A 25068-nucleotide genomic window follows, 5' to 3' on the forward strand; every position below is an offset into this window, starting at 1 on the left:
ATCATTGGAAAGACTGCTGACCTGACAGTTGTGCAGAAAACCATCATTGACACCCTCCATAAGGAGGGAAAGCCTCAAAAGGTAATTGCAAAAGAAGTTGGATGTTCCCAAAGTGCTGTTTCAAAGCACATTAATAGAAAGTTATGTGGAAGGGAAAAGTGTGGAAGAAAAAGGTGCACAAGCAGCATGGATGACCGCAGCCTGGAGAGGATTGTCAGGAAAAGGCCATTCAAAAGTGTTGTGGACTTTCACAAGAGCCACCACACACAGACAGATCCTGGACATGGACTTCAAATGTCGTATTCCTCTTGTCAAGCCACTCCTGAACAACAAACAATGTCAGAAACGTTTTACCTGGGCTAAAGAAAAACAGACCTGGTCTGTTGCTCTGTGGTCCAAAGTCCTCTTTTCTGATGAGAGCAAATTTTGCATCTCATTTGGAAACCAAGGACCCAGAGTATGGAGGAAGAATGGAGAGGCACACACTGCAAGATGCTTGAAGTCCAGTGTGAAGTTTCCACAGTCTGTGTTGATCTGGGAAGCCATGTCATCCTCTTGTGTTGGTCCACTGTGCTTCATTAAGTCCAGGGTCAATGCAGCCATCTACCAGGAGATTTTGGAGCACTTCATGCTTCCTTCCACAGACAAGCTCTATAGGGATGGTGACTTTCCAGCAGGACTTGGCACCTGCCCACACTGCCAAAAGCACCAAAACCTGGTTTAATGACCGTGGGATTACTGTTCTTGATTGGCAAGCAAACTCGTCTAACCTGAACCCCATAGAGGATCCATGGGGCATTGCCAAGAGAAAGATGAGAGACATGAGACCGAACAATGCAGAAGAGCTGAAGGCCGCTATTGAAGAATCCTGGTCTTCCATAACACCTCAGCAGTGCCACACGCTGATAGCTTCCATGCCAGGCCACATTGAGGCAGTAATTGCTGCAAAAGGGGCCCAAACCAGTTCTCAGTACATACAGTATGCATGGTTATACTTTTCAGAGGTCCGATATTGTTCTACAGGTATGTACAATCCTTGTTTTATTGATTGCATGTAATTTTCTAATTTTCTGAGATTGTGGATTTGGGGTTTTCATGAGCTGTAAGCCATAATCATCACAATTATGACAAATCACAGCTTGAATTATCTTGCTCTGCATCCAATGAGTCTATCTCATATATTAGTTTCACCTTTTAAGTTGCATTAGTGAAATAAATTAACTTTTGCACGATATTCTAATTTTTCGAGTTTCACCTGTATATACACTTATGCATACATAAATAAATATGCACACACACACATATATATGTATATATTTATATATGTGTATATATATATATATATATATATATATATATATATACACACATACATACATCTTTAGATGTGTATATGTATGTATTCCTTTGCCTGCCTTTTTTTTTCTCTAACACCTGAGATCTCATATCTTTGAACCCTTATAACTTTTGGGTTAATTTTTTTTTTTAAATAATTTTTATTAGACAGTGTTATTATGAGTGTAACTGTACTTTGTAATGTATTTTGTATGTGTTTTGTGTAACTTTTTACGTTCATGAAACAGTTAACCAGAGATCTGAAGTCACGTAATCATTCATGCGTAAATTGCGATTGCACTCAGGCGATCACATTTACTTTCAAATCATAATACAAGCGGGAAGCCTGATGAGTGCAAACCCTTGCAGTGAACCCTTTATCGCTCACGTGCAAATGGTTGGCTTCACTTGTAATCTGGCTCTAAGTGTCCAGTCTCCAGCCTGTCACAGCAGTTTCAATGTATCCTGAGTCTGCAGCCAGTCACAGCAGTACTAGTGTATTCAGTCTCCAGTCTGTCTCAGCAATACCTGTGTATCCTGTGTCTCCAGCCTGTCACACCAGTACATGTGCATCCAGTCTCCAGCTCTAGAGTGGGTATTCAAGTCCTCGACCCTAAAGAGGTAATTACTCCTGTCTTTGGCCCTAGTGTGGGCACTCCAATCCTTAGTCGTTAAGAGGGCATTACTTCAGTTTTCGGCCATAGAGTGGGTACTCCTGTCTTTGGTCCTAAAGGGGCATTACTTCAAGTGAATGTAAATTTGAATGAATAAGTGCCATGTGTTTAAAAATAGTATTAAAAACAGGTGGCACTTTAATTCATTAAAATTTACATTGAAGCATTTTTTGTTAAATACTTACCTGTTTCTTTAGGAAAACCAGAGCGGCGATCCTCCGCCCGCAGCTCCTCTGGTCTTATTAACGCAATGACGAAGCCAGCTATCTCCAAAGTCTGTTTCATTATCGATATGCTAAGTACAGCAGGAGCTGCGGGTGGAGGATCGCCGGTCTGTTTTCCTAAAAAAAAAGGATAATATTAAAAAAAAAAAAAAAAAACGCATCAATGTAAATTTTAATGAATGAAAGTGACCCTGTTTGTAAGAGTATTTTTAAAAACTGGGCACTTATTCATTCAAATTTACATTCACTTTCAGTCTTCGGCCCTAGAGTGGGCACTGCAGTCCTTGGTCCTAAAGAGGGCATTACTTCAGTCTTTAGGCATAGAGAGGGCACTCCAGTCCATGGCCTTTAAGAGGGCATTACTCCTGTCTTTGGCCCTAGATTGGGCACTTTTGTCCTAGGCCCTAGAAATGGCATTACTCCAGACTAGGTTCCAGTGTGTGCTACAGAAAATTGTACATGGATGTGAAAACAGCATGTGGGACACAAATGAGCTGGCATAGGAACACACAGATACACAGGTATGCATGTAAACACAGACTGCTAGGAAGGTTAACACCATAACTGCTGGAGGGAGATGCTATATTATATATTCTAACAGTCGTAAGGTTTCATTTTGCAAACACACAGTGCTCCCTGTTTTTTATATTGCTCTCCATCTGATTGATTAAAAGTTATGAAAACAGCTTACAGAGAGCTCCCAGTAAAGTTAGGGCACTTAGAGCCTAAATTGGGGAGATCCGGAGTACCTGAAGTGTCAGAATTGGGGCTCGAAACCTCTCCTGCCATCGTACCAGTCTCGGATTGTGAACCTGACGCCTACTGCTGAAAGCGCCGACAGGCACGGCCCAGTTCCGAGATCCCGGCGTGATAAAAAAAAAGAGACAAGTGGGAATCAAAAGGTCCCTGAACCTGCTACTCATCATTGTGGGACTGATGAGCGGACATTAACAGAGAGGGCACTTCTGGAATAGATTCTGGGGTGAGTTGGAGGGGAAGCCCATCATTATTCCTTACTAGGTTAGACGACTCACCGTTGCCTAACACGCCTCTTGAAAGGAGGTTATTAGCTGTCGGCTTGCAGATCCAGACGTGGAGCCGTTGCTCAGTGTGCCTGGAGTGATATGGCTGCACCTCACTGACGAGGCCCACAATAGGCTGAAGCGTACGTCTGGGGTTTTGCTGTTTCTCTCGTTCAGAGAGGGATTGCCTGGTATTTCGGGGCTGGACTGTATGTGAAGTCAGGATCAGACTGATATGCTTCAGGAAAGTTTTTCTCTGTGAAAGGCACACATTGAGCAAAAAGAGGCTGCTTCTTGAGTGGTAACTAGCCATAGAACAAGCTATTATGCTATTGTTCATTCCCAGGTTGAGCGTTTCTCTCTTTTTATTTATGCAAATGATGACACTTAGGGAAGTCTCCCTAACTGTGATGCGGGATTCCAGACGTGGAGCCGTTGCTCAGTGTGCCTAGAGGGATATGGCTGCACCTCACTGAAGAGGCCCACAATAGGCACAATAGGTGGAAACGTACATCTGGGGTTTTGCTGTTTCTCTCGTTCATAGAGGGATTGCCTGGGATTTCGGGGCTGGACTGTACTGTGAAGTCAGGATCAGACTGATATGCTTCAGGAAAGTTCTTCTCTGTGAAAAGCACATGTTGAGCAAAAAGAGGCTGCTTCTTGAGTGGTAACTAGCAATAGAACAAGTTATTATGCTATTGTTCGTTCCCAGGTTGAGCGCTTCTCTCTTTTTATTTATGCAAATTATCGGCTAGATTTAGAGGTGGGCGGTAGCCATCAAAACCAGCGTTAGAGGGTCCTAACGCTGGTTTTTACCGCCCTCTGGTATTTGGAGTCAGTCAGGAAAGGGTCTAACGCTCACTTTACAGCCGCAACTTTTCCATACCGCAGATCCCCCTACGCCATTTGCGTATCCTATCTTTTCAATGGGATCTTTCTAACGCTGGTATTTAGAGTCGTGGCTGAAGTGAGCATTAGAAATCTAACGACAAAACTCCAGCCGCAGAAAAAAGTCAGTAGTTAAGAGCTTTCTGGGCTAACGCCGGTTTATAAAGCTCTTAACTACTGTGCTCTAAAGTACACTAACACCCATAAACTACCTATGTACCCCTAAACCGAGGTCCCCCCACATCGCCTCCACTCTATTAAAAAATTTTAACCCCTAATCTGCTGACCGCACACCGCTGCCACCTACGTTATCCCTATGAACCCCTAATCTGCTGCCCCTAACACCGCTGATCCCTATATTATATTTATTAACCCCTAATCTGCCCCCCTCAACGTCGCCTCCACCTGCCTACACTTATTAACCCCTAATCTGCCGTCCGGACCGCGCCGCTATTATAATAAAGTTATTAACCCCTAATCCGCCTCACTCCCGCCTCAATAACCCTATAATAAATAGTATTAACCCCTAATCTGCCCTCCCTAACATCGCCGACACCTAACTTCAAACATTAACCCCTAATCTGCCGACTGGAGCTCACCGCTATTCTAATAAATGTATTAACCCCTAAAGCTAATTCTAACCCTAACCCTAACACCCCCTAAGTTAAATATAATTTTTATCTAACGAAATAAATTAACTATTATTAAATAACTTATTCCTATTTAAATCTAAATACTTACCTGTAAAATAAACCCTAATATAGCTACAATATAAATAATATTTATATTGTAGCTATTTTAGGATTAATATTTATTTTACAGGCAACTTTGTATTTATTTTAACCAGGTACAATAGCTATTAAATAGTTAATAACTATTTAATAGTTACCTAGTTAAAATAATTACAAAATTACCTGTAAAATAAATCCTAACCTAAGTTACAATTAATTAACACTACACTATCAATAAATAAATTAAATATTTATTGAGTGGTAACTAGCCATAGAACAAGCTATTATGCTCTTGTTCGTTCCCAGGTTGAGCGTTTCTTTCTTTTTATTTATGCAAATTATGACACAGGGAAGTCTTCAGGAAAGTTCTTCTCTGTGAAAGGCAAATGCATAGCCATAGAACAAGCTATTATGCTATTGTTCGTTCCCAGGTTGAGCGCTTCTCTCTTTTTATTTAGGCTTACAGCTATGTATCAGGCTTTCATTGTTTTAGAAGCACTGGACTTGGGGCTTGTGGGGGTGGAAGCTCACATGCATTGAGTCAGTGAACAGCACCTATAAACTATACTGAGGTCATTTAATTTGCCACTACAATCTCCCACCAGCACCAGGCCACAACTGCAGCCCTCTCCCACAAACGAGCATATATTTTCAAAGTATACGGAGTATATCACGATACATATAAAATATCTGGGGGAATGCCAATATAAAGAAGGGAATTTGTGCTCCTGGTGTGAACTGCCATTATCACTGTACCCCCATAATCCTTAACTACGCCACTACTCCTGAAGGAGGTCTGAGAGACCTGGGGGATACAGTGAGGATTGCCAGTAAGCTAAGCAGGCCTGTCTGATAACCCGGTTAAACAGGCTTTTTACACTGAGCTTCAGGGAAAATTTGGAACCTGGAATATCAGGAGATAGGCTTGAAGACACTCTACCTCTCACATATATCTGTCAGTGGTATCAATTCCTCCTTGTCATCTACAAGATATCCCTCCTGCACCTATTAATGCATTAAGCTATATAACATAGTGACTTCACATAATCTGCATTAAAGGGACAGTCTACATCAGAATTTTTATTGTTTAAAAAGATAGATATCTCTTTATTACCCATTCCCTAGTTTTGCACAACCAAAACAGTTATATTAATATATGTTTTACCTCTGTGATTACCTTGTATCTAAGCCTCTGCAAACTGTCCCCTTATTTCAGTTCTTTTGACTGACATCCATTTTAGCCAATCAGAACCGGCTCACTGGAACTCCACGTGCATGAGCACAGTGTTATATATGGAACACGTGAACTAACACCCTCTAGTGGTGAAAAACTGTCAAAATACCCTGACAGTTTTTCACCACTAGAGGGCTTAGATATTGGCATATGAACCTCCTATGTTTAGCTTTCAACTAAGAATATCAAGAGAACAAAGCAAAATTGGTAATAAAATTAAATTGGAAAATTGTTTAAAATGACATGCCCTATCTGAATCATGAAAGTTTATTTTGGACTAGACTGTCCCTTTAAGGGGCCTTGATTGTTAAGTACAGTGCAGAGCAAAGTGCCAGAGCTATGTGAAATAATATTCCCTCAGGAGTGTTGGCCTTTCTGGACTTTCCTTTTCTATAAATTTGCCTAAACACTATAGTATGCTGCTGTAAAGTGCCCTGTTCTCATCCCCATCCGTGCCTATAACCTGACCAATATACTGCCTTACTTTACTATTATTATCGGTTATTTGTAGAGCGCCAACAGATTCTGCAGCGCTATAAACAAATGCGGAGTACAACAAAACAATTATAGGGATCAAATGGGTAGAGGGCCCTGTCAAGAGTTGCACTGTTGTAGTCAGCTCTTAAGAAGGTGGACTCTTAGGGGGTTCAGGGGATATCAATGGAGGAGAGGAACTGGTATAAAGAAAGGTTAGCGTAGGTTGTCTGCATCCACAGTACTATTGGTAGATGTCAAATTCTAGGAGATAAAAGTTTACCTGACTTCAAGATCAACATAGTCCATGCAACAACCCTTTGGACTAACATGTCACAGCAAGCTAGAAAAAAACAAACAAAGCCTACGAAGACAGTCATATACCACTTTCAGCCACTAAGAGAACATGACTGTCATGTCTGATGATGAAAGATCATATTCACTTGATTTTGGCGAAGAACTCCAGGACACCACACCATCCCAGTCTGCTGCAGCTAGTAGGGGTATGGGGGACACCTCTGCCTTTACCTGTGATTCCATACAAAACATTTTTGAAAAGCAAACGCAAACTCTCATCAAAATATTTGATAAATTGGAAAGATAATTTGAAGATTTGAGAAGGGATATTTCTTCAGTCAATGAGCGTACTGACACTATTGAGAGAAAGCAAGAAGATCTGATGGTGGACCATGCCAATTGGATCAGTTACACTCAGGTACTGGCTGACCAAGTCTCCTCTTTAGAAGCCAAAGTAGCTGATTTGGAAGATCATTCCTGCAGGAGCAACATCCGTATTCAGGGGATACCTGAGGAGGTGACCCAGAGAGAGCTGGAAAAGTATGCACAGGCTCTATTTCACTCCATCTTAGGCATTATATATCAGCAGAATTGATTGTATACACAGAGTTGCAAAACCATAAAATCTACCCCAGGATAAGCCCAGAGATATCATAGCTTGTCTACACTAGTATATGTTCAAAGAGAAATTGATAAGAACTATGATGCGCTTCCCCAATTTATCTGGCCAGTATGTGGAAGTATCACTGTTCCCAGACTTGTCATCTCATACATTACAGCAGAGAAGAACCTTCGCTGAGGTCACCGGAGTACTCAGACGGCACAAGATTAAATATAGATGGGGGTTCCCGACTAAGTTGATTGTAACAAAAGATAGAACTCGACACGTCATCTGTACTCCAAGACAAGAAGAAGTGGCACCTGGATACACCGGATCGAGTTCCTCCTGATCTCCCCCAGAGGGGTAGTGAAAGATCTCTGGGACCTAGTTTGCTGCAGAAAGGTCATAATGATCTAAGAGCTTCAGCACCTGATTGGAGGCCAGCTAGTCCACACCTGGCTACGTGAATGCTGTTCAGTCTTTGAGGGACAATGTGCCTTCTTCTACCCTGGAGACCTCTTATCTTGTTGGTAAATTGATCCTACCTTACTGACCTCAGGTATTTGTATCCTTGCCTGAGAATAATTGTACTGCTAAATGATGAGTGAGCACTTCTTGTTTCTTTCTCTGTTATAATATAAAGCTCATAGAAGTAATTGTTTGTTTATATTTCTGAAATGTATTTTCCTGTTTGGTCACATGTACTATTACTTAGTCTAAAAATTATATAGGAGAATATCTTGTATAAGATGAGCGAGAGGGGTACATGCTTGATAATTGAATACAATTCTAATACCTAATACATCAAGCAAAAAGATCCTTATGTATCGAATCCAAATATCTGAATCATTGCCTAAATGTAAATGTATAAATGTTTTATTGAGTGGAGACTGAGTACTTCTCACTCCTCTCTTGGTTACAGATAAGTACATACCGAACCATGTTATGTATTCATGTGTTTCAGGTTTGAGCCTACATGTTTGCTTATATGTTTGAACCATATCTGTTTGTTCATATGCAATGTTATATAGACTTAATTATATGAGAGACCGCCTAGCATGAAGTAGAGCTAGTAGGATACATGCTTGAAGATCACATTCACTCCTTGTACTCAACACACGTATATAGGTCATCTAAACGTTTGTGTTTAGTTATAAGTGGTTTGCACTGATGGGGGGAGAGTTATTGTATTTGTTAGTAACCCCCCACACTATGATTATATTGCGGAAAAGGGTTTCCGTTACTCTCCACAATCCCAGGAAGAGTTAATTAGCCTCTGCCCAATCCAAGGTGATAGAAATATTTCCATCTTCTTACTACCTCCTTATCCCTCCTTTTTGCCTTTTCTCTTTCTCCCCAATCCCGTTGGTTCTCCCCTCCCCCCATTCAACATGAAGCTTTGCACCTTAAACGTGAACGGGCTTAATTCCCCCACTAAGAGGAATTTACTTCTGAAATATTTGACATCCCATAAAGTTGATATTGCTTATTTACAGGAGACACATTGGACTGACAAAAGGGTGACTATGTTCCGAACATACCTATATCCCACCTCTATTTCCTAAGTATACCACAAAAAAGCTAGGGGGATCACTATCCTGGTGGGTAATCAGATTATGAACAAGTGTACCTGGAAAGGGACCCGGCAGGTCATTATGTTATTTGTGTATGCCGCTGAGACAATGTTTTGCACACCCTGGTGGTTCTCTACCTGCCCAATGTGAACCAAACTAGTTTTCTTAGAAAGCTTTTGGGAAAAATAGACAAAGATAAACAAGGACATATTTGATAGGAGGTGATTTTAATATGCTTTGGGACCCCCAGAGAGATAGGAGAGGCATTCAGCTCAGGGGAAAAGATAACAGTAGGGATGGATTGTCTCTCAGTTTCAGAAGCCTGGTGTCCCAGTATGGGTTCTACAATATTTGGAGAGCTTTCCACCCTGATGCACATGATTACACTTTTTTTTCAGCCCCACACCAATCGTTCTCTAGAATCGATTATTTATTTTGCAATTCAAGATCACTAGAATTAGTACAACATGCTGTAATTATGCCTTGTATGTAGTAAGATAACAATGCAGTTATTGTTCAATTTGACTAATCTCATAAACATAAACGGGGACCAATGGGAGGCTGGCGTCTTCCAGATTATTTAATGCAGGATATCCATCTGCAAGAGTGGAATAGAGGGCTAAAAGATTATTTAACTTTTAATGACACTGAAGGGATGTCTGTCTTGATGGTCTGGGCTGCCTGGGTGCTAAGCTGATTTAGGTTTTTTTTTAATTTTTTTAAATATATATTTTTGTTTTACTTTTTTTTTCTTCAGATCCCCAAGACTTACACCGTTGGAAAGGTTAGGGGGTTAGTAGCTGCTTAGATGCCTGAGATACAGGCTTCTAAGCAGCATGCCCCCTTTCCCTATACTTGTCATTGTCATTTTTAAATAAAGTTGCGCAGTGATGTCATAACGTCATTGCGCGTGACGTCACCATGCAAAACGTGAAGCCCTTGCGATGCCTGTCACTATACAGGCCTGAACGCCGGGGTAGGAGTGGGTGGGATCCCCCAGATCTCCCTCAAGGTGGGAGAATGCTAGTGACGGTTCTGAGCCATCGTTAGCAACCAAGGGGTTAAAGCCTATATGAGAGGGCTTTTCATAAAGAAAGGAGGCTCGACATAAGAAGAATAGAGGTAAAACTCTAGCACAACTGAATTGTGAGTACCTGAACCTTAGTGACAGACACAAACTGTTCCACACAGTGTCATATCATGACAAACTACAGATCCATAAAAAACAAATTGAAAAGCTAGAAACTGAAAGGGTCCAACGAAATTTACATTACTTAAAACAAAAATGTTACCATAAGGGAAATAAGGCACATCGGTTGCTTCCCTATATATTGTACTAGCGGTCTTTGCTGTACAGAATTGCATTTATAAAACAGGGGGATAGTAGACATTACTCTCCTGGAGATAAAGGCATAGCCTTTGCTGATTATTACAGAAGACTATATCAAATTGAGCTCCATGACGGCAGAGGAGTGGCACCTAGAGAGATCATAGAGGAATTCCTAACCTCACTTAACTTACCAAGGGTCCGGGACGACCTACCAGACTCTCTGGCCTACGTGATTGCGCAGGAGGAAGTTGCAGACTCAATTAAAGCGCTGAAGTTACATAAAGCACCGGGCCCTGATGGCTTTTTTTCTACTTTCTACAAAAGATTAGCAGATCTATTGAGCCCTGTCCTATTGAGAGGTTTTAACCAAGCCTTTGAATCCAGCTCCTTTTCTAGGGAGTACATAGAGGCTGACATTGTTACATCCCAAAACAAGGAAAAGACCCAAGTCTTTGTGAAAGCTATAGGCCGATTTCGCTGTTAAATATAGACGTTAAAATGTATTCAAAGATGTTGGCTAACAGACTAAACAAAGTGTTACCATCGCTTATTCATTTAGATCAGGTGGGGTTCACGGTAGGATGGAGTCAGTTTCCCTGGAGGTCCCACTCATCACCCTGTCGCTAGATGCTGAAAATGCATTTGCCAGGGTGAGGTGAGATTACATGAGTGAGGTTTTGAGGTCGTTCGGGTTCCCAGTTCCGTACATTGTAGCGGTTATTGTTTTTTATTCAGCCCCCTTTGCCAGAGTGAGGGGAATGGGGCTTCATTTCGAATCTTTTGACATATGAACAGCACTCGACATGGGTGCTCCATTTCCCTACTTTTGTACATTCTGACAGTAACGGGTTGTTGATCCATGACACGCTGCAAAAGTTGGCTTTGTTTGCGAAAGATTTCACATTATTTATCTCTGACCCCGCACAGTCCCTACCAAAAATCTTTGAGATCCTGAAAGAATATGGGAAACTAACATATTATAAGCTTAACTATAATAAGACAGAAGCGCTGGCCCTCAATATCCCCCCCCCCCCCGCCCAACTACAACATTTAATGTTATCTTACCTCCTTTAAATGGTCAACCACCCAAATTAAACACTTGGGAGTGATTCTCTCATCTGACCCCAAATTGGTTATCCAAGCAAACTACGAGCCTCTCTTGAGGGAATTTAAAATATTCACGGACAAGTGGTCGACCCTGGAGGTATTGTGGATGGGTAGGGTTCAATCATTAAAGATGATGCTACTCCCTAAGCTGACCTATCTTTTTCGATGTGTCCCCCTCCCGGTTCCTGAATATTTACTGAACCATTTCATATCTATATTTAATAAATATATCTGGCAGAAAACTCCTCCAAGAGTTGTTACAGCTGCAGAAACCAATTAAATGCAGAGGTTTGCCAGCCCCAAATGTAGGCTTCTATTACAAAGATGCAATGCTGTCTCATATTTTGGCCTGGGGAGTACATGGTGAAAGTGCTAGGTGGTATCAACTTGAGCAGGCCATGTTGTCCTCGGAAATACGTTTGGAGAATTTGATTTGGCTCCCCCAACATGCAGATGTTTTGACGGGGATCAGTAACCCCATCTTGAAGGCAGGTCTTTGGCTCTGGAGGGAACTTAGACACACAGAACAAGTTGCCCCACATCCTTGCTAATCCATCCGATCAGGGCTTTGCTTGTCTTTCAGACTCACACCCACGTCACAGGTACTCTCTCGAGCTGCGATGAATACAAGATTTGTATGACAGAGATAGCTGTCAGGGTGCTAGGAATCAGACTGAGACGAGAAGTGCAAAAATAATCACACATTTATTAATACCTTTATTAAAAGCAAAAAATAATAAAAAGTCCACAAGTCAAATAACAAGCCAGGAGTCAAAACCAGAGCTGGTAGTCAGACGATCTGAGTCAGGAGCCAAAGCGAATAGTCAGACGAGCCGGAATCAGGAACAAGGAAAACAGCAGAGTCAGGAACAAGCCAGAGATCAGGAACGAGTAAGGATGTCAGGCAGCCAGTTAACACACAGGAACTCTCACAAACAGGTCTGAGACAACGCAAAGGCAAAGCATACTGAACAGAGACCCTTTAAATAATAAGTGATGACATCACAATTCTGAGACTGCATCCTGTCTCACATGGATGATGCACACCAGTCTGGCCATTAAAAGGAAGTACAGGAAATGAGCAGCATCCCCCCAATGCACCATAGTCAGGAAGAGAGGTGAGTAAAATGGCTGCCAGCAGCACATGGCAAACACAACAGGGAGAAAACCCTGACAGTACCTTCCCCTCAACGACCCCTCCCCCGTGGGAGGACAAAAGGCTTATTGGGGAAACAGACATGGAAGGCACGAAGGAGGGCGGGAGCATGAACATTAGAGGAGGGAACCCAAGAACGCTCCTCCAGACCGTAGCCCCTCCAGTGAACCACATATTGTACACGGCCCCTGGACATACGAGAGTCAATAATGCTGCTGACCTCATACTCCTCATGGTTATCAACAAAGATAGGACGGGGACGAGGCAACACAGTGGTAAACCGATTACAAACCAATGGTTTCAAGAGGGAGACATGAAAAACATTGGAGATGCTCATAGCAGGAGGAAGGTCAAGAGCGTAGGCCACAGGATTAACCCGTCGGAGTATTTGAAAAGGACCAACATAATGGGTAGCCAATTTATTGGAAGGCACACAAAGGTTCAAGTTGCGGGAGGACAGCCAAACTCTCACCAACCTGGTAGGAAGGTGCGGGCAGATGCCTACGATCAGCCTGGAATGTTTGGCGCTGCATAGAACGATGAAGGCAATCCTGAATCTGCACCTACATGGAACGGAGTTGCCGGAGATGCTCCTCCAAAGCCAGAATACCCTGAGACATGAATGAATTGGGCAACAAGATTGGTTGAAACCCATAATTCTCCATGAATGGGGATAACTTGGAGGAAACATTAATAGCACTATTACGAGCAAACTCTGCCCAAGGTAGCAGTTCAGACCAATTATTGTGGTGATCTGAGACATAGCAATGGAGGAACTGTTCCAGAGCTTGATAAGACCATTCCGCAGCCCCATTGGATTGAGGGTGATATACTGAGGAGAAGGAAAGCTGGATCCCCATTTGAGCACAAAAGAATGCCAAAATCTGGAGACAAACTGGCTACCCAAGTCCAACACTATCTCCTTGGGTAACCCATGTAAACGGAAGACCTCCTGGGCAAAAATTGAAGCAAGCTCCTGAGTGGTAGGCAGCTTCATCAAGGGAATGCAATGTGACATTTTAGAAAAACGGTCAACCACCATAAGGATAACAGTATTGCCATTGGAAACAGGGAGCTTGACAATGAAGTCCATGGAAAGATGTGTCCAAGGACGCTCACCATTAGTACCATCAGGATTCATGGCCTTTGCGTAATGTCAGGGTGCCAAGAATCAGACTGAGACGAGAAATGCAAAAATAATCACACCTTTATTAATAGCAAAAAATAATAAAAAGTCCACAAGTCAAATAACAAGCCAGGAGTCAAAACCAGAGCTGGTAGTCAGACGAGCCGAGTCAGGAGCCAAAGCAAATAGTCAGACGAGTCGGAATCAGGAACAAGGAAAACAGCAGAGTCAGGAACAAGCCAGAGATCAGGAACCAGTAAGGACATCAGGCAGCCAGGTAATACACAGGAACTCTCATAAACAGGTCTGAGACAATGCAAAGGCAAAGCATACTGAACAGAGGCCCTTTAAATAATAAGTGATGACATCACAATTCTAAGACTGCATCCTGTCTCACATGGATGATGCACACCAGTCTGGCCATAAAAGGAAGTGCAGGAAATGAGCAGCATCCCCCACAATGCACCATAGTCAGGAAGAGAAGTGAGTAAAATGGCTGCCAGCAGCAAATGGCAAACACAACAGGGAGAAAACCCTGAGAATGGCCTAGTGACGCTGGCAGCAGCTCACAGGGGTAGGGATATCCCCAATGCATTGCACTTTGAATCTATGATTCAAGCTTGGGGGTTCCTGGAGCAAGAACTAAGAGAATTTACGCAGTGGGAGAGGAGATAGCTTGCTGGCAGGCCTCTCTACAAAGCTCTAACCATTCACTATAAGTTGTTTTCAAATTCCCCACATTTTTTTAAATCCCATCATACCCTGGAGTGGGAAAGAGAGATGGGTATTGGCCATGTGGAACTAGATTGGCAAAGGGCTGTATTAGCTACAAAATCTGCTGTCCATTGCACTACCATCTATGAAATTTTCATTAAAGGGACAGTTTACTCAAAAAATGTCTCCCCTTTAATTTGTTCTCAATGATCCACTTTACCTGCTGGAGTGTATTAAATTGTTTAAAAGTAGATCATTTACCCTTATATTGACATTTGAAATAGTTGATTTAGCATGTGGTATCCCCACCTATTCTGAAAGTTTGTGGCCGCAGGTTCCAGCTATAGATAAGCTCTGTAAACACAGCCAGCAGAAGAAATTATACTTCCAGTGGGATATAGCAGAGATAAGGTAATAAAATGTTTATTTTCCATTCTTCTCTCCAAGTATTGGTGATTGGTTTGTGGACAGATATAAGATAAAGAAGCAGGTATATGTACACAATGTGATACAGTAATGAGATCTGATTATACCTACAAGCTCAACCCATTTTATTAGGTTGTGTCTTCAAAACACAAAATCAGAGCTTTAATATACACAAATAAACCTTAAAAAGCTAATTTTCATAAATTTTTTACTCCGCAGTTGGTAAAAAAGCAATTGTAAACACATTAAGGGAAAACTTTTTTACAGTATACTGTCCCTTTAAGCTTCTCTTAAGATGGTATAGAGTCCCAACAAGAATTCACAAAATGTTTCCTCAGAGGTCGGCCTATTGTTGGAGAGGTTGTGGAAAATTAGGTTCATATATACACATATTGTGGAGCTGTAGCAAAGTACAGAGATTATGGTTCCAAGTGGGTAGACTCCTTAATCAATTGGGACTAGTTACAAAGCTTACAGCGAACATGGCCTTCTTTCACCTGGGACTGGATGGACTGCACAAGCTAGAAAAAAATCTTTGTATTCTTATTTTGCTGGCCACTAAGCTTGTGATAGCTAGGAACTGACTGAGAGACAATTACATGCCCTTGCAATCAGTGTTAGAGACAGTGACATATTTGCGCTCCATGGAGGAGTACTCTCTGAAGATGGAGGGTAGGCTGGGCTTGCATGGAATGATTTGGGCAGAGTGGGAGGAGTGGGAAAGGAGTAAAACTTTAACACATCCGGGATAGCCGTCTGAAGGGCGCATGTATACTGAAGAGGTCATTCTTCCCCCCCCCCCTTTTTCCCCCACTCTCTCCTTGCCTCTCTCTTTATGCCTTCCTCCTTTTTTTTTCTTTTTTCTCTAATTCTAGTGGCGACGACAAAATGGTTTGGATTTATTATGTTGCAGTTATATACGCTACATCGTATCACGTCCACTCACACTATGATAAATCTACCCCATAGTCTTTAAAAGTGATGTTTTACCTATTTTGTTCCTATAAGAATGTTTGACTTGTGTTGTTTCTTCTGTTTACTATGTTACTCCAAAATTCCGAGGGGCCTATGGGCCCAGTCAGACCACATATGGACACATGTACTTTTTAGCTGTGGTTCACTAGATATGGAAACAAACGTAATACAAAATTGGAAGATAGTCCACGCTGCTGTCTTCTAAGAATAGTTAAACTCATGTTAGTAGCACTATATACATATATACATATACACATACACACACGGCTTGAAATTTCCAGTGGTCCCGGACAACTTAGAAACTGCAGCGTACTACTTAGAAGTGTGAGTTTTTTTATATATTTAACATTGAGTGAACTAGTAACTAGTTTTTTTAATAAGATATGGTAGAGGGAGATCACAGATACTAAAATTGTATAGGTATGCCCAAAATATTTTATTAGTCAGGTAACTAGATCCTTAATATACCAGACCCTTAAAAATAATGTATCTAAAAAATATATATAAAAAAAAGATATAAGTAAAAGTAAGCACCAAAATATGTTCCTACAAAAAGAGACACGGATTTCAACATCTAGTGCATAAATAATTTATTAGCATTAAAAAACGAAATACGTCTAGTGCACACCTTCCAGTACAAATCTAATAGAAATGAACTCAGTATAAACTGTCTCACAGAAACCAGAGTAGGGCAGCTCAACATGAATAAATAAGATCTGCATAAACATAAACAAACAGACAAATCCCAGCAACACCTCCACTAGATTGTGGCTTCGCCACAAAAGCAAAAAACTGCCACCATAGTGATCCTTGAGGATGTATGCTGGAATAAAAAAATAAGCAAAGATCTATGCTTCAATCAATTATAGTTGCAGTCAATATACATGCAAAAAGTAGGTGGTAAGTGAAGTTATATGGGGTGTGCGCAACACCTGTTCCAGAGGGCATTACTGCATATCACGGTAGTTTAAGGTGTCTTGGAAAATACCTAGATTAGGATGTATGCGCACACCCTACATATACAAGTTCGCTACCAAAACTAATAGAAATGACAATTGCTAAGAAAGGTTAAATAGTGTATACAATGTCCCTTATGACTGTGTTATCGGCACAAACACCATGGAGGTACCAGCATCAATAGAGCTAGGGGACAGGCCAAACTTCCGTCACCCTTTTATACACTGTCCATACAATTTAGGTAAAGTGCAAGGCTCTTTTTGCTGATGGTGTGTATATTTATCACCCGGGATATCCTCCGTGCTGTGTCCCTTAGAACTCAACAGGAGAGCTGTCAATTGTGAGGGTAAGCAACCTTTGGTTTCATTCAGCAAATTCAAAGCGACAGCCGGAGGCACTTAATATTCCTTCCGGCTGTAGTTTTTTAGTAGCTTTAAACCCCTGACTATTAAACCATAATGATATTTTTCCATAATATATATATATATATATATATATATATATATATATATATATATATATATATATATATATATCAACATTTCCAGTGGTCTACTAGTCCCGGACTACTTAGAGCAATAACCTATTCTTCCATAGAAGTCAATAGAGAAAAAAAAGTGGAAAAATACCCCTTTTTCACGCAAACCCGATCGCAGATTATCACGTGCGCTAAACAAACATAAAAATATGAATATTTCACATTCCTATGTTCTGCACGTAGCAAATCTGTTCTATTTATTAAAAAAATACATATGTCTACATATATCTGATGGCATTTTGGTACAATAGATAGGAATATCTATTTAGAAATACTTAGAACATATTCCTCTATATGCAGAACATTGGAATGTGAAATATTTATAGTAAATACACAGTATAACACTTTATTAAATATAAATATTGTATAAATATGTTTTTTGTTTTCATCTTCTTAGCTTCAAAGGGTTCTTGTGCACTTATATATGTCTATACAGGGAGTGCAGAATTATTAGGCAAATGAGTATTTTGACCACATCATCCTCTTTATGCATGTTGTCTTACTCCAAGCTGTATAGGCTTGAAAGCCTACTACCAATTAAGCATATTAGGTGATGTGCATCTCTGTAATGAGAAGGGGTGTGGTCTAATGACATCAACACCCTATATCAGGTGTGCATAATTATTAGCCAACTTCCTTTCCTTTGGCAAAATGGGTCAAAAGAAGGACTTGACAGGCTCATAAAAGTCAAAAATAGTGAGATATCTTGCAGAGGGATGCAGCACTCTTAAAATTGCAAAGCTTCTGAAGCGTGATCATCGAACAATCAAGCGTTTCATTCAAAATAGTCAACAGGGTCGCAAGAAGCGTGTGGAAAAACCAAGGCACAAAATAACTGCCCATGAACTGAGAAAAGTCAAGCGTGCAGCTGCCAAGATGCCACTTGCCACCAGTTTGGCCATATTTCAGAGCTGCAACATCACTGGAGTGCCCAAAAGCACAAGGTGTTCAATACTCAGAGACATGGCCAAGGTAAGAAAGGCTGAAAGACGACCACCACTGAACAAGACACACAAGCTGAAACGTCAAGACTGGGCCAAGAAATATCTCAAGACTGATTTTTCTAAGGTTTTATGGACTGATGAAATGAGAGTGAGTCTTGATGGGCCAGATGGATGGGCCCGTGGCTGGATTGGTAAAGGGCAGAGAGCTCCAGTCCAACTCAGACGCCAGCAAGGTGGAGGTGGAGTACTGGTTTGGGCTGGTATCATCAAAGATGAGCTTGTGGGGCCTTTTCGGGTTGAGGATGGAGTCAAGCACAACTCCCAGTCCTACTGCCAGTTTCTGGAAGACACCTTCTTCAAGCAGTGGTACAGGAAGAAGTCTGCATCCTTCAAGAAAAACATGATTTTCATGCAGGACAATGCTCCATCATACGCGTCCAAGTACTCCACAGCGTGGCTGGCAAGAAAGGGTATAAAAGAAGAAAATCTAATGACATGGCCTCCTTGTTCACCTGATCTGAACCCCATTGAGAACCTGTGGTCCATCATCAAATGTGAGATTTACAAGGAGGGAAAACAGTACACCTCTCTGAACAGTGTCTGGGAGGCTGTGGTTGCTGCTGCACGCAATGTTGATGGTGAACAGATCAAAACACTGACAGAATCCATGGATGGCAGGCTTTTGAGTGTCCTTGCAAAGAAAGGTGGCTATATTGGTCACTGATTTGTTTTTGTTTTGTTTTTGAATGTCAGAAATGTATATTTGTGAATGTTGAGATGTTATATTGGTTTCACTGGTAAAAATAAATAATTGAAATGGGTATATATTTGTTTTTTGTTAAGTTGCCTAATAATTATGCACAGTAATAGTCACCTGCACACACAGATATCCCCCTAAAATAGCTATAACTAAAAACAAACTAAAAACTACTTCCAAAACTATTCAGCTTTGATATTAATGAGTTTTTTGGGTTCATTGAGAACATGGTTGTTGTTCAATAATAAAATTAATCCTCAAAAATACAATTTGCCTAATAATTCTGCACTCCCTGTATATGTGTACATATGTATTTATGTGTACATATGTAAATACATATTGTCAAGGTATTTGAAATATTATTAAATAATATATACAAGTATGTCTGTCTTTATTTAATAAGTCTGTGGATGTGTACATCAAATAATTCATTTACCTTCTAAAACCTGAAAATGGACACTAAATAGAAACAACCCCCTCCCTCTTATCAAATGAATTATCTGAGAACAAAGGATTGTTTTGAATAGATCTCCCACACTCAATATGCTAAATTATGCAATTGTATAACCACAAGGAGCCGAAAATTAACACAGGTAAAATTCTGGATACACAAGTGATCAACATAGAGGTGTTAAATTACCCCTGAAAATCAGATACACATCTGTGCTAGCTGAACAAAAAAACATGTTAAGATGTAACTGCTAACACTTGAATATACAAAATGGAGACGGGGCCCTCTTTGAAGCTTGATGAGATGGAAATTAGATTGCTGGAATCTCAAAGACACATGTTAAGATGTGACTTTGAAATTTACTGAACATACAGCAAATAATCATCTTTGAATGCATGCCTCAGAATGTATTAAATATAGAAATTTGGGGAATTATCTAATTCTCTATTATTACATGGGTATTTGCTAAGCTTGATAGGTAACTATTTAGTCAGTCTAAAATATTTAATAACCTCTGCATTGTTTGTATTTTTCAGACATATAATTTCAGATCTGCATTTATTAGAAACATGAAATATGGTATATTCATGTTAGAACACAATGGAGTACTGAATATAAAATAGGCTGTTATTTGCATAGAAATGAATGTGTATGTATATATATATATATATATATATATATATGTGTGTGTGTGTGTGTGTGTGTGTGTATCTCTTTGAAAGCATGAAGTGTCTTAGCATCTGTGTTTTAAGAATCTTTGTGGACCTAAAAAGAAATAATTAATGACACTTATTATTTTATTTCAGGTGGACCATGGGCAAAATTCCTGCATGCAAGAATTGTGGGAGATATAGAGCATACTATATTATCTGAAAACATATTAGATATATAAATGCCATAAATTTCAAAATAATTAGCAATATTAAATTGCTTTAATATAATACAATGTTAATAATATAACATATTTGGTATCAGAATAATCAGAAAAAGGATCTGGTGCTACACATCTATAGTTGGGGTTTGTATGGGATTAATGCAGAGAGTTGTGGTCTGATTAAATAACCATCTTATGAGAATTATTATCTTGTTAAAAATGCTTAGAAATGTTAAAGGTGAATTTGTTGTGTTGTGCTGTCTGCTGCCACCCAATGTTATGTTGCGAGAATTGCAGCCATGAGATGATTGGTTGTTGCAAGGATGCATCTCCTTGGTAACATACATTCCAAGATGAACCAATCCATGTTCAGTTGCAAAGGGCCAATCCGAAACAAGGCTTCCGTTGAGCGTTTCCAATACTCACCAATGATGGATAATGATCAAAAAAGGGGAGGGGTAAAATCAGATGATTTAACCCCAAGCATAGAGACTGAGAGGAGGCTGAAGGCTAATCCTGGAGGAGGATTCCCTGGAGGGAATAACTGCTGTGGTTATTATTAAAGCACACAGCTACTCTTAGACTCCATATGTGAATACCCCCAATTTTGAAATTCTGAGGTGAAATTGAATCTGTTGAGAAACATTGGAAACTGGATATTGATTGGTTTATTTGATAAAGTATACAAGGTTATTGGTAAGACTATAGTTAAATTATAAGTCACTGCAGTTTAAAGTACAGTTGAAAGATTAAAGCAAGTTGGATTTTAAGCTACTATTTCATAGCCTATGTGTTGTTAAACTAATCCTTAATTTTAAATTGATTATCTGTGCAAGTTCTGATGTTTTAAATCAATATTGTATTAGGATAAATTGCAGTTAAATAGCAGAATATATATTATCCTATTGTTTATAAGCACTGTTAGGATTGTATTGCCTGGATGTTAAGAGTTAAAGGTTTTGGTCCCATTGTGTAAACTGATTGAAAGGCTGGTTTTAAAGGTAATTTTTTTCTGGGTTTTCTAAGAAGGATAGCAAATCTTAATAGTTGTTTTTAACGTGTATAATAGTGTTTCATGTTCTGGTATTACAAATATATTTCAAAATGTTCATGGATATTAACTAAATAAAAGAATTAAGGTATTTATATTAATTGTATGGTTTCTAGTAGATGCATGTTAGTTAAGGGTTTCTATTTTTAAGGATAATTATTATTTGTATTGTGTTATAACCCTGCCATAAGCTGATATATTATTTGGAGAGTACTACTTAGATTCTTATCATAAATACTGACATATTGAGTACATATATACACATATAAATGCATAAATACATCTGTATATGTACATATATAGACAAATATAAATACATACATATCCATCTTTAGACATGAATATCTATGTATCTCAATGTTAAACAGTTAACCAGAGCTCTAAAGTTGTGGTAATCATTCTAGTGTAAATAGCAATTGCACTCAAGCGATCACGTTTACTTCCAACTTGTAATACCAGCGCAATTTAACCAGCGTGCAATCACGATAAATCTGATATCACTTGTGCGCAAACATTTGTGCTCCACTCGTAATCTGGCCCTTATTGGGTCACAGTTCCTGTCTAAAACTTAAGTTGTCCATTCTGTAGGTTCTAATAGTAGTAATAAGGGATATCAATAATGTCTTCAGTGATTACTGTCTGCTATGTAACTAAGTTTAGTGAATATTATTTTCTCTTTATGCCTTTATTTATGTTCCAGGACCACCAATATACCACATACTGCTTCAATAACCCTGCAAGATCTTTTGGGATTCATCAGATCATTTTACATGTCCTATATTTATGCTGAGCAAGATCCATGTGGAGCTGAAGAATTCCATATAAGGAATGAAAAGAGGTATAGAACAACCCTGTAAAAACAAGCCTGCTGAGATTTCCTCAAGACTATCTGGGATGGGGCACTGGATGGCTTAGTCATAAGAGACTGAGCAGTATTTTGTTAGAGGTTGAGATTGCTGTGAGTGGGTAGATTGGGGTGTAGCTAATCCGTCTTTGCCAGACTGGGATTTTTATAAGGCTTCAGGGTCCATGTATCTGATCTTAGGTTTCGGGGGCTGGGGCCCATTACTTATTTGCAATGTCTATGAGCTCTTCTGCTCCTCTTCCAGATATTCATTTAAAGTCTTTTAAAACTACTTTTTATACTACCTCAAATTATGACTTCTCATTTAAAAAAAGGATTCTTTCTAAAAATAAATGCTTCTGGGTTGTTGTTTTTTTAAAAAAATTTAATTCTCTGAATACATTTTAAGGTTTTTTTCCATACAGGTGGTGAGAGTCCACAATCCATTACTCCTGGGAATTATTCTTCCCTGCCACTGGGTGGAGGCAAAGATTTCCAAACACCAAGAGCTCTATAAACCCCCTCCCGCCTCACTGGTAAAGTAGTCTTGTCTTTACCGCCATTGGAGGAAGGTCAAGAATGAAGATGTGCATACGATTCTTCAGTGAGAGTGGTTCTCAGACTGAGGTGAATCTCATTTCCCCTCAGAGTACAGTGTTCATCAGAAGGATGAATATGGAGTATGGGTAGGGTCTAATTTTTTCACCTCATATGAAATTAGTCACAAGACTTTCACAGGTGTCGCAGGGACTTGTCCTTTGCCTTCTCCTGCTGTGTCTTTAGCATACTCCTATTCAATATACTCATCAGTTATGTTTCAGCACTGGTTTGGCTTTCTACTGTTTTTTCCAGTAGATGAGTGTCTTTTGGTAAATAGTAGTTTTTATTTAATTTGCACTCTATAAGCCTTTTTGAGTAATTGATATGTATATTTTCTAATATATAGAGCCCTGAGACAGATTTTTTTTATGCTATGTTAAATTGTATTTAATTTGTGCCGCATTTCGGGTTTGGCACAATTTAACGTTTTTCCTGCGCATTAGCCTTCAGATCTACATGCATCTGATTCCTGCATATAAGCCCTCAAATTTGTACATTTTTTGTGTGATTTAGGCAATTCTGAATTTCGGTTTTCATGTCTGCACACATTAAGTTAGCAGACGTATGCCCTCTGGATTGTACTTGTCAGGTTTTTTTGTGCATTTTGGGCCCTTTTCCCACATTTCGGCTTTCGTGTCTGCACGCATTGGGTTAGCTTACGTAAGCCCTTGGATTTGCGCACACTGGTTTTTGTTGTATTTTTTCTTTGTTTGCAGTCGGGTTTTGCGCATACTCACTATCTGATAACGCATTGTTGTTTCGCATTAGCATGCCTGGCCTAGTTAGTTATTTAGCTACATTGGGGGGAGGTGTAAATTTTTCCTTTCATGGATTTAACTATTCACTTTGTTAAGCATTCTCTACTTTTAGAGTTTACAGCAATAACGGAACTTTCTAATTCTGTCCCTAAATCTTCCATAGAAGCTGGGTCTCTGAACACTTTCCTACCAGTGTTAAGTGTTTTTATTGTAAACAGGCTGAGGTATCTCCTATAGCACATTTATGTAACACATACCCTAATGTTTTAATGCATTCAGGCCAATATAATGCTTCTATTGCATTTAAGGGTATTCTTGCTCCTTCTGTTTGTTCTTTACAGGGAAGTTCAACTGATGTCACATCTGGTGTAAAGGACTTAATCTATTCAACGGTTTCCCAAATGTTGGCAGTTATGCTGCCTTAAAGTAAGCTTAAAAGTTTAGTTCTAAATTTACCTTCTAGTTATAAACCTCCTGAAGCTACTGTTAATGTTTCTAATGTGTCTTCTGAAGGAGAGGTTTTCTCTGATGATAAGGGGTCTTCCTCTGATTATGAACCAGAATCGTCCTTTAAACATTTGTTCTCTTTAAAGGAGGTTTTATGTTATGTGATCCCCTTTGGTTGGGGCCATTTATACTCTGGCTAAGCATACTACAATTCCTCTGGAAGATTATACTTCTATAAAAGGATTCTAACTTCCTATCTAAAGGGTAATTAAAATAAGGGCCTTTTTGCAAGCAGGTTAATTATTTAGGCCAGCTATTTCTATTGCTGATGTTGCTGCTGCTGCTTCTTCCATTTGATTAAATTGTCTCTGAACAGTTTTCTAATGGTTCTGCTGGTTAATATATTTTGAACCTTTTGGTTAAAATCATGGTCTGCTAATATGGTGTCTAAATATAGACTTCTCTTTCTTTTAGGTCCAGGGGTAAGTCTAAGGCTTCTAATCATGTCTGCGTGAAGTTATAGCCCCTGACCCAGAGTCTCTGGTAGGGGGCAGGCTGTGCCTTTTTTAGGAAGCTTGGTTCTAGTCTGTTTCAGATCCATGGGTAGTATCTCAGTATTATCGGATAGGTTTCAGAACAAAGCCTCCCAGAGGAATGTTTATTTTGTCCAATGTTCCACACAAATTCGTTGAAGGTCCAAGCCTTTTTTTAATCAGTTTCAGATCTAGAAACTAATGGGAGTGATTGTTCCTGTTCCATTGTTGGAACAAGGGATGGATTTTTACTCAAATCTCTTTATTGTTCCAAAGAAGGAGGGAACCTTCAGACCAATTTTGGATCTGAAGGCTCTGAACAAATTTGTCCGAGTTCCTACTTTCAAAATGGAGACAATTCGGGCTAATCTGACTTTTTTTCAGCAAGGTTAGGTTGTGTCCAGGTTAAAGGAGGCTTATCTTAAT

The 25068-nt window shown here is 39.8% G+C and overlaps 1 protein-coding gene across 1 annotated transcript in view; it reads left to right on the plus strand.

Annotated features, from left to right (window-relative positions):
• LOC128645669 (uncharacterized) overlaps nt 1-25068 on the plus strand; it is a 369635-nt gene that overhangs the window by 340909 nt on the left and 3658 nt on the right. Inside the window, exon 6 of the mRNA XM_053698822.1 lies at nt 22161-22298. Within this exon, the coding sequence (XP_053554797.1) occupies nt 22161-22298 (138 nt within the window). The remainder of the gene's footprint in view (nt 1-22160; nt 22299-25068) is intronic.

Source organism: Bombina bombina, chromosome 1 (assembly GCF_027579735.1).
Source record: "Bombina bombina isolate aBomBom1 chromosome 1, aBomBom1.pri, whole genome shotgun sequence".
Classification (NCBI taxonomy): domain Eukaryota; kingdom Metazoa; phylum Chordata; class Amphibia; order Anura; family Bombinatoridae; genus Bombina; species Bombina bombina.